At 39.9% G+C, this 14,723-nt stretch overlaps 1 protein-coding gene across 2 annotated transcripts in view; it reads right to left on the bottom strand.

The window, feature by feature from the left end:
• Positions 1–14,723, bottom strand: part of ATRN (attractin) — a 175,848-nt gene that overhangs the window by 14,546 nt on the left and 146,579 nt on the right. The window contains exons 26-27 of one of the 2 annotated variants that reach the window (XM_004285303.3): positions 4,826–4,904; positions 1,306–1,413 (exon numbers count right to left, since the gene is read on the bottom strand). In XM_004285303.3, coding sequence (XP_004285351.1) covers positions 1,306–1,413; positions 4,826–4,904 — 187 coding nt within the window. Of the gene's footprint in view, positions 1–1,305; positions 1,414–4,825; positions 4,905–13,455; positions 14,717–14,723 lie in introns of those variants that run through there. The other variant, XM_033415733.2, reaches the window with a different exon arrangement.

The following is a 14,723-nucleotide window of genomic DNA, read 5'->3' as shown; positions in this document are numbered from 1 at the left end:
ATCATGTCTTCCATCAGTTCTGGAAAATTCTCAGCTCTTTGAATATTGCCTCTCCTCCATTCATTTGTTCTGGGACTGTGATAATATATATGTTAAGTTTTCTCATTCTATCCTCCATATTCTCATTATCTGTCATATTTTCCATCTCCTTGTCTCTGTTCTGCAGCCTGTGTAGTTTCTTCAGAGTCATCTTCCAGCTCAAAAGCTCTCTCCTTACTTGTGTCTGATGTGCTGTTTAACATGTAAACTGAATTATTTAAAAAATTTCAACTACTGTATTTTCCATTTCTAACAGTTCCATTTGGTTCTTTTTCAGGTGTGATTGGCCATTCTTGACTCTCATGGCTTCCTTATCTTTATGATTCTATCTTTCGTTTCTTTAAACATTTCATACAGAGCTATATTATTAGGTGCCACTTCTGTTGCTTCTGCTGACTCTTATTCATGGCTTTTCTCTTTTGTCCTTGGTGATCACTGATTCCTTGGTCTTGATCTATGGGAGTCCTACATGGCTGAATTGGGTATGTTTTCCCTCAGACAGGATCTGCATCTACTTCAGCTGTGAGATGTGGGGTGTTACCAGTCTAGAACCACTTTAGACCACGCATGGCTCTGGTTTTGGTTCATGGTTTGTTCTTTTTTGGAGGAGGGAAAGGAGAGTGGTCCCTGGAAATCTCACATACTTCCTGTAAGCTCAGTAATGCTTTAATAAGTATGTTAGGACATACAGGTTTTATATATATATATATATATATATATAAAATATATACACATACATATACATATGTATATATGTGTGTGTATACATATCTCCACGAACATATAGCTGTTTCCCAAGAGTATCTGAAATATTTCATCATTTTGTTAAAAGAGAAAGTCTTATCATTTTCTTCATCATGGTGGGGGGATCAGAATTATTTATTTTGACTACAGAATTCATAGTCAATCATGATTTTTCCCCTTTTAAAAAATCCCCCAAAATACTTATAAGGAACAATGGTTCAATTTAGCTATTTTCAAGTTTTCAAGTATTACGCCACAGAAAACTTACAAGAATATCAGACAAGTTATTTACATTTTAAAATTCCCTGAATATGAGACTGCTTAACAACATGAATCAAAGATTAGAAAATGAAAGCAAAAGAATACCTGACACTTTCAGTGTGTGGACTTACTGTTAAGAAGAAAGAGGGAGGATAACATAAGAGGCAACAGAATGAGGCTTTTGCTCTCTCTGGTTCCCCAGACTTAGAAGCATGAGTTTTGATAAGTTAAGTCACAGGGACTTTTGAAATACAATCTCACCTTTATACTTCCCCCAATAAGATCAGGAGGCTCTTCATCTGTTTCCAAGGCAACATTTACAGAGGCAAAGGGACGACTGGCCATCTGCTGCATCTCTCGAAGAAGTTGCTGATAAGTAATACAGCAATCATTAATGCAAAGAGTACTGAGGGGATTTTATTAGAGAATACTACATATTAAAAATACCTCATCCTCCCTGATTCAAACAAATCAAGTCCAAAACGATATTTTTGAGACAGCTGGGGAAAACTGGACATGGACCATGTATTAACATTTTAATTTTGCTGGCTGTGATGACAGTATTGTTATATTAAAGAAAAAGTCCTTATCTGTTAGAGATACATACTAATGTACTGATGGATATAATGCTATGATGCCTGCTTATTAAACACATAAAATAAATTATCCTATCTCCTTACATTTTTATTACTAGATTAAAGCCAGGCTTTCTTTTTTCCTGCTGAAACTTGAACCAAGTATTTACACAGCAACAAAAACTATCCTTTGTTATACAGTAGATAGGAACTGAAAGAGCTCTTTATTCAGAGAGGTGGTATAAGCTAAACACAAAAAACCATGAAGTTTTGCAGAGCAGAGGGACAACTAGGGGCTCTGGATTTAGGGAGGCTTGGATATGAATATCTGCTTCAACACTCTCCAGCTGTGTGACTTTTAAAAAGGTGTTTAAAGTCTCTGGGTTTCAGTTCCCTCCTCTCTGAAATGGGTTTTTAATCCCATAAAAGTATCAGTAGGATTAAATGAGATGCTTTAACTAGCACAGTGCCTAGTACGTGGTGTGTTGTCAATCATATATCATTAGGGATATCAGAAATCTGGGCATGTCACTGAAGCTCTGAGGTCATGCTGTGGAAGACAATGAGGCCCTACTTCGACCACTTCCTTGGAACTATTGTAGGAGACAGAATCTTGGGCTGGATAGATCATGGCTCTGTTTTAGAAGGGCATTTTTATATTAAACATTGTGTTAACATGTCAATAATCACATTCCTACATCTCACAAAGCTATTGGTCCATTTATTCAACAAATACATATAACAACAACCCTCCTCTGGGTTCTCTGCTATTCTAAGTGTGGAGTCACAGTGAGACAGTTCCCAGTCTAGTTCCTTTATGACAAGGAGATAATGTGAGTAAAGGCACTTAAAATAGGGCCTGGTATGTAGCAATGACTTAAGCAGTATTAGCTGCTATTATTTTTGTTATAAAAAATATCACATCACTTTTCTACAGTTCTGAGAGGGATAAATCATGAATGATATTTTAGAAAAGATAAAATATATTTTGAATGGTCAGGTTCACAGTAACAGAGAAATTTTAAGTCACAAAGGTAAAAGCTTAGTTTATTGGTTGATCAACTGTGTAATAAGCATACTTTTTTTGGGGAAAACCTCTTCTCTGCAAGGTGTTCATCTTATTTTCTTTCATGTACACTGCAAATATTTTCCAGTTGGTTGTTTGTCTTCTATGTTATTCATTTGTTTATTTTTTATATACTTTAGTAATTTTATGCAGGTAAATCTATATAATGTTTTAATCATCTTATATGAAAATAATAATTTTATTCCCTTTCCGAAAGTGACAAAACTTCTTATTTCTATTTCTCTTAGTGCAGAGTCTAGAATACCCAGAACAAAAGTAAGTGACTATGGGGACTACTTTGTGATTAGAAACATGGTCTGTGAAGATAGAAGTCCTAAGTTTAAAGCCCAGTTTGGAGTCTTTATTGTAACTGTGTGGTGATGGGTAAGTTACTTTGCCTCTCTGAGCCTCAGTTCCTCTATCTGTGAAAAAGGACTAGTGTCACTATTTTATAGGGTTGTTGTGAGGATTAAATTAGTTAATCTATATAAAACCTCTTACAACAGTGCCTGCAATTTAGAAATCTCAAATGTCAGTTCTTAATATGACTAACTTGTCTGGATTTTATTGGATACAAACTCTAGTATTTTTTTATCATGGGTGATGTTGGTTATCTGGTTATTCTTCAGAGTGTTGAGGAGGTATTATTTTTGAGTTTACTAAGAGTTTTTGTTTTTAAACTAGGAATGAGTGTTAATATCAATAAATGACTAAATGATTACTTGGCCACTACCGAAAATTTAGGTTTTATTTTTTTACCTACTGATATAACATATCCTAGTAGGTTTTCTGGTGTGAAATGATCCCTTTTCTACACTGGTAAACTAGACTGCTGCACGTACAGTCATTATATAACTGGTCTTTACTTTTTGGTGTTACATTTCTCAGGTTTTGGTTTCAAGGTTTCGAAGCATAAAATGTATCAGGATTCTTTTACACTTCCCATCTTTTCCTTTACCCTGGAACCGTTTATATATTTTGGAAATAATTAATTCTCATAAGCACCCAAGAAGAAATAGACTATTATTATCTCCATAAACTCATCTCAAATTGAAACTCCTTGGGTCTAATACCCTTTGTGGAGAGAGTAATATCTTGACAAGTTTTTGATTCCTTCCTTAGTACTAGTTTATATGGCTTCTCACTTTTTTATTACACATTTGGATAACATATTTTTTCAGAATACTGTGCTATTTGTTGAGATTTTAAAATATCTTAGTAATAGAGCTATTAAAAAGAAAAAAACCTCTGAATAAGTTATCCACTGAATTTTTAAAATCATAATAAAGAGGGTGTAACGCTACCTCTATGATAACATCACCTTTACATGGGTCAGAAAAGGTGTCACGGCCCCCAGGAAGAGGCTCATATCCTGAAGCCTATCTTAACCCCATTACAGACACTAATGTTCTATGAACAGTGCTGCATGCTTGTGAATTTTGATTTTAGATATTTCTGTTCTCCTCTAAATCTTGTCTATAGATCAAGTTTTATATAGAAAACCAAAGAGCACAAAGTCTAGATCTTAGTGCACTTCTATTTAGCAACAATGCAATAGACATGATGACTAAAAGGCAGAGTAAATACACAAGTGAAAGTTGCAATAAGCAGTTTTTGTGTTGTAATTTTTCATCAAGTTTATTTGATTTGCCAATTATAAATATTTTCTGGACTTATTAATATTACTTTCGGAATGGAGCTCTGGAAATAAATCAACACTCATTAATAAACAGAACTCAAGCAAATACTTAATTAGACACACATTTATCTTTCCTTGAATAATGAGAAACTTTTGATATTTTACTCTCATCCTCATGAAAGGCTCCTGTAAAGGCTGTGCTACTAAGCCTTCAGATCTCCAGCCTGAGCTAAGGAACCAGCTTCTGGTAGGAAGGATAAAAAAACTGACTTCACCTGTAAGTCAATATGATTCTTAGTTTCCTTTTAGAAAGTTAAAACCATGTGGTGCAGAATGAACTATAGCTTACATAGCACTGACTGAAGTCTACTGACCATACATTACTCTCTCTATAGATATATCCATCAATTATCCCTAAATAGCAAAACTGACTTGCTTAAGGGAAATACGAAGGAAAAAGTTCTTACAGGGATTCATTAATCTTTAACCACTGAGGCTTACCTCTCTACGTCTGGAAGCCCAACAACTTTGTTTGATCTTCCAAACCACAGCAGCCACCAGGAGCAAAGAGAGGAAACAACTGTGAGAAAGGAAAGGAAAGTACTGAGTTATTATCCCAACCCCCAGAATCAGCACACTGTCATCTACACCCCATGTCAGGCAGGGGAACAATCCCCCAAATACCAACTCCAAGCTCCTTTCTGATGAGTCATCACAACCATGTCCTGGTTCACAGGAAACAAAGTGTGAGAAGACTTTGATAAGCTGGGCTTCCCGACCCAACTAGACAATACTGTCTCCACAAGGTACTCTGAGAGGAGAGCCTTGATTTCCTGCCGGCCTTTATCAGAATGGTCCATTATGGCTTATCCCAAATAATAAAAACAATTCTATGATAATTATGACAAGTAACAAGCATGCTATTTAATCAAATTAGCAAAAATCTACTGGTAAAGTCTAAAAAAGTGAGAAAAGTTAACTATCAAAGTAACAACCAGCTTTTCATAAGGAACAATAAATTTATATGTAGTAATATATATTCAAAGTAAATACCTATTTTTTAAATAAAATAAAACAACTAAATTCAAGCCAACAACTTTCTTAAAAGTATTAGGAGAAGACGAAGTCCCAGTGGTCTTATAACTGCAAATGATTTCAATGTTCTCTCAAGATTCAATGCCTCTTAAACCAGGCACCGAATGGTTTGAAAAGCTACTGTGACAGCAAAGAGAATGACTGACTTCTGATTAAAAGGACTAATGAGCCTAACAAATAAACCTCTTAGTAACCGCTAAATAATTTTAAAATTGGCATTTTCACTCATTAACTTGTAAAAGGGGCTTGTTACAGAGTACTGTTCCAGGGTGTTACAAGCAGACACAAGGCTTTCCGCCCCTGTAGTTGGGTACTCTCTTGCTGAGCTCTGTGTTTGCAGGATGGGGTTGGCTTTACGAGAGGCAGCTTCAATGCACAGATCGCTGAAGACAGGCCTCCACAGCTGGCTGGTGACAGGTCCTCTAAGGTGCTAGGAGGACTGAGCTTCTGCCCTTTCAGAAATAGAAATTAAGCCTCCCTCAGCCCACCACTTCCCTAAGAGGCACAGAGTGCAGACCCCTCCACTGGGTCCCCTGACAAAAGAGAAGCTCCCCAGGTTATCACTCAGTGGAGAGTCTTCAGTTCCTATCTTGCTGGTCCTCCCGGCTGTCCTGACACTGATGATCCTTCCTCCTTTCTGACAGTTTCTATTTTTCTTTTTATCAGTACTTTATTGAGGCAGGTCCTGTTCTAGGCTCATGGAATACACCAGTGAACAGAACAAAAGACCACTTTTCCCATGGAGTTTACATTTCAGCAGATGGAGGTAAACAGTAAACAAAATAAGTGAGTAAATTATAGAGCATGTCAGAAGGGAGTAAATACTACACAGATAAAAAGATGTTAAGGGTAAAGAGGTTCAGGAGTGACAGTGGCACTCTAAAGCAGAATGGTCAGAGTGGGTGGGCCTTAATTCTTGAGAAGGTGACATCTGAGCTAAGACATAGAGGATGTGTGGGAGGTGGCTTGTGAAGGTCTGCAGAAATGCACCTGGGCAACCAGGGTCAGCCAGTGCAAAGCCTGAGGCAAGGATGTGCCTGGGATTTCTTGAGGCACCTCAGGAGGCCAGTGTTACTGGAGTGGGGGAGGGAAGTTAGGCCAGGGATAAAGACACAGAGGTAAGAAGAGGGCAGATCACGAGGGCCCGAAAGGCATTATAATGGTGTTGGATTTTACTGAGTGAGATGAGCCAGTGCAGGTTTTTGAGCAGAGAAGTGTCATGATTTAATTTATGCTAAGGAGACCATTAAGGTAGCAACGCAGAAATAGAAAGAACAGGAGTCTAGGTGAGAAATGAGGGTGGCTCAAACCAGGATGGTGGTAGCAGGGGTGTGAAAAGCACTTTGGAATCTGGACATGACTTGAAGGTCAAGGCAATAAATAGGATTTCCTGATGGGCTGGATGTAGGGTATAAAAGAGAGAAGTCAGGGTCTGAGGAACTTGCCATCAAACCTGAACAGGGAAGACTCTGAGGGGAGCAGGTGCGAGACAGCAGAGAGTTTAGTTTTAGACATGTTGAGTTCTGAGACATCTACCTGAAAGCTACTGGGGGCTGGTTACCAGGTCTGGGCTGGAGACAGCATTTGAGAGTCATCAGCATATACATGGTATTTGAAGTAATGAATCTGGATGAGGTCATCAAGGGGATGAATACAAATAGAGAAGAGTGTCTTAGGGGCACCCCAACACTGAGAAGTTGGGGAGAATAGGAAGAAGCAGTAAGGGAGTCTGAGAAGAGTAACCTTCTTTAGTCTTTCATGGTTTCCATGCATAATCCTGCTTTTTCCCCCCCATCAGCTTGCTTTCTGGTACTTTTATTCTAATAGATAGATAAACACATGGTGGCAGCAAATCCACATGGAAGAACATGAAACACATGAGTTGGTCAGGATGCTGCTGATGCAGCTGAATACAGGGCTGGCCTCAGAGGCAAGGAGTCTGGTGTCACTCAGGGGCCTCTCTTGGACTACCCTCAACACAGAACTGTGAAACAGTGCAGCTCAGAAGGTCTGTGCCCCTTATCCTTGAGGGGCTTCTGTCTTCAACGCAGACCTGTTAGGAACACCAACAACCCAGTTTCTTCCGCCTGTTCCAGTTTTTCTGAGAGACATAAACAGCATACCGACACACAATGATTGTTCCTCAAAGCTGACATGTGCATGATTTCTCCAAGGGTAACACAACAATGAAGAATTTACTAGTTATTTCAAAAAAGGTGGCACTTGCTGATACCCCTCCCTTCTTTTTTTTCCTACCACTAATCTGGGGACAGGTGGGGCTGTGACTCTGTTCATCTTACTGCAGTTCCTCTTATCAATTGTTTTCTATAGTTTTTAATACAAATGTAATTTTTTAAAAAATCATGGAAATTTTCAAACATACACAAAAGAAGAGAGACTGATCCAGTGAATCTCTATGTGTTCATTACTCAGCCTTGCAATTATTAACATTTTCCTATGGCATTCAAAGATCATTCTTAAAGAAGTGCATTTCTCTCTTTCAACACAGGGACACTGGCCCCAGGCTAAGGGTCTTTCACTTCTTTTCAGCTCTGTACCTAGGAAAAAACAAGAATCCTTTGTCCTTTTTTGTCCTAAACCTGTCCCTGCTTATCAGAGGCTTACACTTTCCTGAGACTATGCTCAGAAATCCATGTCTTGACTCTAGGTCTTTCTTTCCATCTTTTGTATCAATATATATCTTTGAAAACTCACAATATTTTCTGAGAGCTCTGTGTTTGGGGATGTTTTTCATCAGCTTAACTGTAATTGTGTAAGTAGAATGATACTTTTGAGAGTGTACTGAACTTTGCTTTTCCTGTCCTTGCAAGTCTAGCCTTTCTAAAACTACATATTCGGGACTTCCCTGGTGGCCCAGTGGTTAAGAATCTGCCTTCCAATGCGGGGGACGTGGGTCCGATCCCTGGTCGGGGAACTAAGATCCCACATGTCGCGAGGCAACTAAGCCCACGCACTGCAACAACTGAGCCCGTGCCACAACTAGAGAGCTCGCATACTGCAACTAAGACCCAACTAAGCCAAAAATAAAAATAAATAAAATAAAAACAAAAAAACTACATATTCACTTCTTGGCCTGGCCTTGACCTCCCAACCAATCTAAAACAGAGACACTGCTGCTTCTTCCCAAGTTCCTGTGATGTGCACTTCACCATTCTGGTTTGAATTAGATCCAGAGTGGTAGTACCCCATATCACTTCCATCTTCTGGAAAATGAAATGATCAACAAGACATGGATGTGTCAAAATGTCTGCTGTCAATCTGGCAAGGACCTAAGCAGAAGTTCAGATAATTAAAAGTTTTACAAAAACATACCTTGCCAATATCAGGAATTCCCATTACAGTCCCTCCTATTGGTCAGTGCCTCCTATTGGACATCCCCTGCTTCTCCTTTTTATTGTCACCCAAATGCTATCTTCTAAGGCACCTCTAACTCCAGTGACACAGATGTTCAGAGTGTTAGTCTGTCTCTCCCTCTTCTACTAATAATCATTATCCTGACCACACTACCACATCACTTTCAGATACAAAGCTCTTTCACACGCATCACCTCATTTGATTTTCAGAGAAAGCAAGCAAATGGGTCTTATTATTTCCCCCTTTATACACACAAGGCTCCTACTGGAGTCTGGGAGAGCATCTCAATTAAGACACAAAGAGGGCTTAATGGATTTATCTGGATCTAGAGATTACTCTTCACTGTGCCCAAGTCTGGGAGTCCTTTTCTAACTTATCTCACACTGATATTTTCTCATTTGAATCACTGAGCTATCCCCTTCTACCCCCACCCCAACTCTAATTCTCTCTTCTGTATTCTATGAGCTATTCTTCAGAGTGCTTAGAATTATCTGTATACCTTTCCTTCTCTCATGTTTCATGTATATCCTTTTGGACCTGGTTAACTTGCTCTGGGAAAATATTTTCTTCCTCATGCTCATGAAAAGGACTCCATTCTCAGCTAAAAGCTCATCATTTCTACTTCCCAAACAAAATCCAGAAAAACCAAAGTTCTGCAGTCTTTTTTTTTTTTTAATATTTAGCAAAAGTCCTTTATTTTATTGTCTTTGAATTCAATGGAAGCTTAGTGGAAATTAAATTAAGTTTAATTTTTTAAAATTAATTTTTATTGGAGTTTAGTTGCTTTACAATGTTGTGTTAGTTTCTATTGTACAGCAAAGTGAATCAGCTATGTGTATACATATATCCCCTCTTTTTTGTATTTCCTTCCCATTTAGATCACCACAGAGCACTGAGTAGAGTTCCCTGAGCTATACAGTAGGTTCTCATTAGATACCAAAGTTCTGCATTCTTTTCCAAAGGTTCCCACATTCAAAAAAAGGGAGAAGTGATGAGAACACCATCTGTCCTTGTTTTCTACACAAGATTCTGTGGTCCCTGATCGATTCTGATGGTGTCATTCAGTCTTCCACCAATCAGCTGAGGTGACTAATCCTCACTGGGTTGGTACTTGGCAGCTGAGTCACCTCAGTCTGTACACATGGTCCAAGAACATAACACACCTGCTAATCGGAGCTACTGAGTTAGCATACGGCCTCTGCATTCCTATCAGCAGCACCACGAGCTTTTTTCCCCTCAGAGAGGTTGGTGTCTATGGTCCCTCATGGCTCTGCGCTTCTCCTGAAGGTCTGCTTTACTTTTCACATATATTGGAGCATGACTCTGTGCTAGATGCTGAAAGTGTGTGTGTATACAGGGGTGAACAAAAGAGACACTGTACCTGCTCTCCCAAAGCTTAGAGTCTCACTGTGGACACATAGTACGCAAGTACAGAACTGTGATAAGTACCGTGATGAAAAATAATACAGTTCCCTGGGAGGGTAGAACAAAGGGAGAGAATTTAGTTTGGGGGTTCATTGATGGAATCTTGGAGGAAGTGACACTGTGCCGAAATTTGAAGGATGAGTGTGGTATATTTAGAAATATACATATGGTCTTTGTCCCAAGTTCCTGGCACAGGGCTCCTAAAACCCTTGAAATCTCCTATGTGATAGGAGCATCCTCTCCCCTCTTTTTTACACAACTGTTCATAATAGCTTTATTTGTAACAGTCAAAAACTGGAAATAACCTAAATGTCTATCAGGAGGTGAGCAGATAAATTGTGGTTTATCTTTACAGAGAATATTACTCAGCCTTAAAAAGGAAGAAACTATCTTTTAATTTTGATTTAAAAAATCTTTAAAATGTATCTTTACCAGTTTTCTACACAAAGTAATTTATATAATACAGAAGGGTATAAAAAAACGACAGTGGCTTTGAGTCTGAATTAACTTTTTTTTTTTTTTTTTTTGCAGTACGCGGGCCTCTCACTGTTGTGGCCTCTCCCGTTGTGGAGCACAGGCTCCGGACGCGCAGGCTCAGCGGCCGTGGCTCACGGGCCCAGCCGCTCCACAGCATGTGGGATCTTCCCGGGACCGGGGCACGAACCCACGTCCCCTGCATCGGCAGGCGGACTCTCAACCACTGCGCCACCAGGGAAGCCCTGAATTAACTATTTTTTATAACACGTTTATGGAGATGTAATTCAGGAGTGTCTTTTCTCCCCTCATGGGAGGGAAGGACCTAAATAGCTTCTGGATGGGGCTGACCACCAGAAAAACGAATTATGTGATTAAAGGGTTAGACCATTCAGCCCCCCAGCACACCTCCCCTCCACAGGAGGGTAGAGGGACTGGAGATTGAGTTCAATCACCAATGACCAGTGATTTCACCAATCATGCCTACTCAATGAAACCTTGATAAAATGTGGAATGATGAGGTTTGGGGGGCTTTCAGGGTTGGTGAACACATCGATGTGCTGGGAGTGTGTCATGCCCAGAAAGAGCATAGAAGCTCTGTGCTCTCCCTCTTGCCTTCATACCTTGCCCAATGCAACTCTGGGTTGTTGAACAACCACTGGGTTGCTCCTGAGTTGTATTCTTTATAATAAACCTGCAATTTTAAGTATGGTGTTTTCCTGAGTTCTGTGAGGCAACAGCAAACTGTTGAATCTGAGAGGGGTCACAGGAACAACCCAAACTTGTATTTGGCCAGGCAGAAGTATGGGTAGCCTTGGGACCCATTTGTGGTTGACGTCTGAAGTAGGAGCAGTCTTGTTGGACTGAGCCCTTAACCTGTGGGGTGTGCACTGATTTCACGTGGTTAGTGTCAGAACTGAATCGTAGGACAGTCAGTTGATGTCAGAGAATTGGTTTTTGTTTGGAAAAACAAAGCAATGGGTAAAAGTATACAGGTAAAGGGTAAGGAGAAGAGCGTTCCAGAAAGAAGGAAAAGTATGTGCAAATGCCATGAGGTGGGAAGGAGCTTGGTGCTTTCTAAGAAACAGAAGGAGGCTCATGTAATGGGAATGCAGAACAGAGTAGCGTAAGGTGAAGGTGGAGAGGTGAACAGAGGCCAGTTCATGCAGGACCCTGGTTTTTATTTTAGATACAATGCAGAGCCACTAGATATGAGATAAGTGGTTAGATACAAACTAATTCATGGTTTTAAAGGTCTCCTCTGGACTTTTTGTGGGTTGTAAAGGAGCTAAAATCAACTGAAATAGTACTAGCGAGATTGTGATGGTTAGGGCTAGGGTGGGGAGTAGAGGTAGGGCAGGTTGCTAACCGTAACTGCTGGGATGTGGCGACGGAATGCCTTTTGGGTGTGAAAGGGAAAGAAGTGACTTGGAATCAGCAGCATGATTTGCCAATTAGTGATGTGGGGAAGACTGGTGAGGAAGGATCAAAAAGTTCATTTCTGGGCATGTTATGCTGCAGATGGGGATGGCAGACTTCAACCTGAGAACACACAGTAAGGAGATGGCCAGGGTCAAGCTCTGGAAGAACAGCAACAATTATTAGTTGAATAGAAAAGATAGTTCAGCAAGGGAGGCCAAGAAAGAGCAGCTTCAGGGCAGTATGGACTCACAAAAGGCAAGAAGAGTCTCACTGATGGGGTGATCAGTTGACCGATACTGTTGCAAAGCCAAAAAGATAAGAACTAAAGACTAACTTTTGGATTTAGCAATAGAGATGTGCTAGCTGCCCTCAACAACAAAAAAATTAGATGCGGTGTTGGGATGGAAGCCAGATTAGAGAGAGCTAAAAAGTAAAAAAGGGGCTCCATTTTTAGGGTAGTAAAAATACTCTGATATTATGAAAATGGATATGACATTACACATTTGTCCAAACCCCACAGATGTACACCACCACCAAGTGTGAACCCTAAGGTAAACTATGAACTTTGGATGATTATGATGTATCAGTGTAGGTTCATCTTTAGTAAAAAATGTTTAATTCTGGCAAGTGATGTTGATAATGGGGGAGGCTATGCATGTGTGGAGGCAGGGGGTATATGGGAAATCTCTGTACCTTCCTCTCAATTTTGCTGTAAACCTAAAATTGCTTTAAACAAATAAAGTCTCTTAAAATTAAAAGAAAGGAAGGAAGAAAGGAAGGAAGGAGGGAAGGAGGGAGGGGGAGAGAGAGAAAGAGAGAGTGAGCATATGAGAGAGGGAAAGGAAAGGGGGGAAGGGAGGGAGGGACGGAGGGAGGAAGGGAGAAGGAAGGAAGAAGTCAGTCAGTCAGTCTAGAGTATATGGATACAAGGAGGGAGGGGGTTCTGGAAACTGCCAGAGTGCTGGGGGGGAGCTGTATTCAGTGTGGCCACACCAGATGGTTTTTTCCCTTCTCCCTGCTTGTGCTGAGCAATGGAAGAGAGCAACTAAGGCAGTGAGCTCTGGTCCTGGGGCTAGAGAGGCCAGGCAGGATGGATACTCTCTTATACATAAGACAGACTAACAATATACCTGACCCAGCAGCACACTCTACCTCCATACTCCATACTCACTGGAGGCTGTGACAGACGGAAATGGCAACCATACAAAGGTAAACACAGAATCTTCAACATAATCAAAAATCAGACATTTTGAGGAAAACCAGCATTGTGAAAGAGAGGTACCAAACAACAACAACAAACAGCATCTGAGGAGACAATTATTAATAACACAAAATAAGACTTCAAAATAAAATAATAACATTTATTAATCTCACAAAGGAATATGAAAGTAAATTGCATTCATAAAATTGAAACAGGCTACAAGGAACATATATTAGAAATAAAATGCAAATGTTAAAATAAAAAAAACCTAATCAGATGACTCAGTAAAAGAAATGGACCCAACACTAGACTAAATTAATGAGTTGAGGAGCTCACCAAGAATGTAGTGGAAAGGAAAATGAAAAAGAAATGAGAGTTCAGTTAAGAAATATGGAGGACAGATCCAGAGCTGTACTCATTCATCTACTAGAGAAGTCCAGAATGCAAGCAAATAGAATTAAAGGTGAGGAAACAAAGAAATAGAAGACAATGTTGCAAAACTCAAGACTCCAGTCTTCAGACTTTATAAAAGGTCTTCCCCAAGTATCAAATTCTTTCTCAGGTCTCTTCTGAGAGAATGACTCTAGGATATAGTTCTGCATAACAACAACATCCAACAAAGGACAGGACACGGGACACATTCAATGGTGCAAGAAAAAAACCAGTAGAACTTAAAAAAACTGTTCCTATATTATGTAAAATAATTACAGTCTAGAATTTAAATTCCAGATAACCTCTACCCAGGTGGTGGTCACTGGCTGGTGGTGGGGGAATAATTACAGGGCTCTGTCAGAGCCCTAAAGCCGCCTGCTCTTGCAGGAACGGGAATCACGAAGCTGTCAGCTGAAGCCATGCTCACATCCTCTTAATGATCTTCTTTTCCATCTGACCTTCTATGCTTTAGCTTGCATATTGATGGATGTAATACTGCCCCAGCCCCTGAATCCACACAACTTTCAGCTAACTCAGGGGTTTTTAATGCCAGCTGAACATAAGAATCACTGGAGAGCCTTTAAAATACCATGATGATAAGGTCCCATACCAGACCAATTAAATCAGCATCTCTCGGGGCAGGGCCCAGGCTGCTGCTTCTTTTTTAAGCTTCTCAGGTGAATTCTAAAGTATAGTTAGTGCTGAGAGTCATACAAGAACTGTTTCAGGCTCTCAGAACCCAATTTAAAACTTGTAGGAGAGGCCTCTAATTAGCCCTGTTCATCTTCGCATGTCAAATTACAGGTTCATTTGTATATGGGCTGCCCTTAAGCGCTAGACTGTTAAATAACTGCATTAAAGCATGATTATGTGTATAATAAAAACATGGGTAGGGTGGAGTCCAAGAAGAGGTGGACTATGGGGTGAATGTGCCAGAAGAAGACTTCATAGAGCAGACAGGCTGGGTTCTGAAAG

This window comes from Orcinus orca, chromosome 16 (genome assembly GCF_937001465.1).
Source record: "Orcinus orca chromosome 16, mOrcOrc1.1, whole genome shotgun sequence".
Lineage (NCBI taxonomy): Eukaryota > Metazoa > Chordata > Mammalia > Artiodactyla > Delphinidae > Orcinus > Orcinus orca.
Note: the sequence above shows the minus strand (reverse complement) of the source record. Positions and strands in the feature narration are given on the sequence as shown.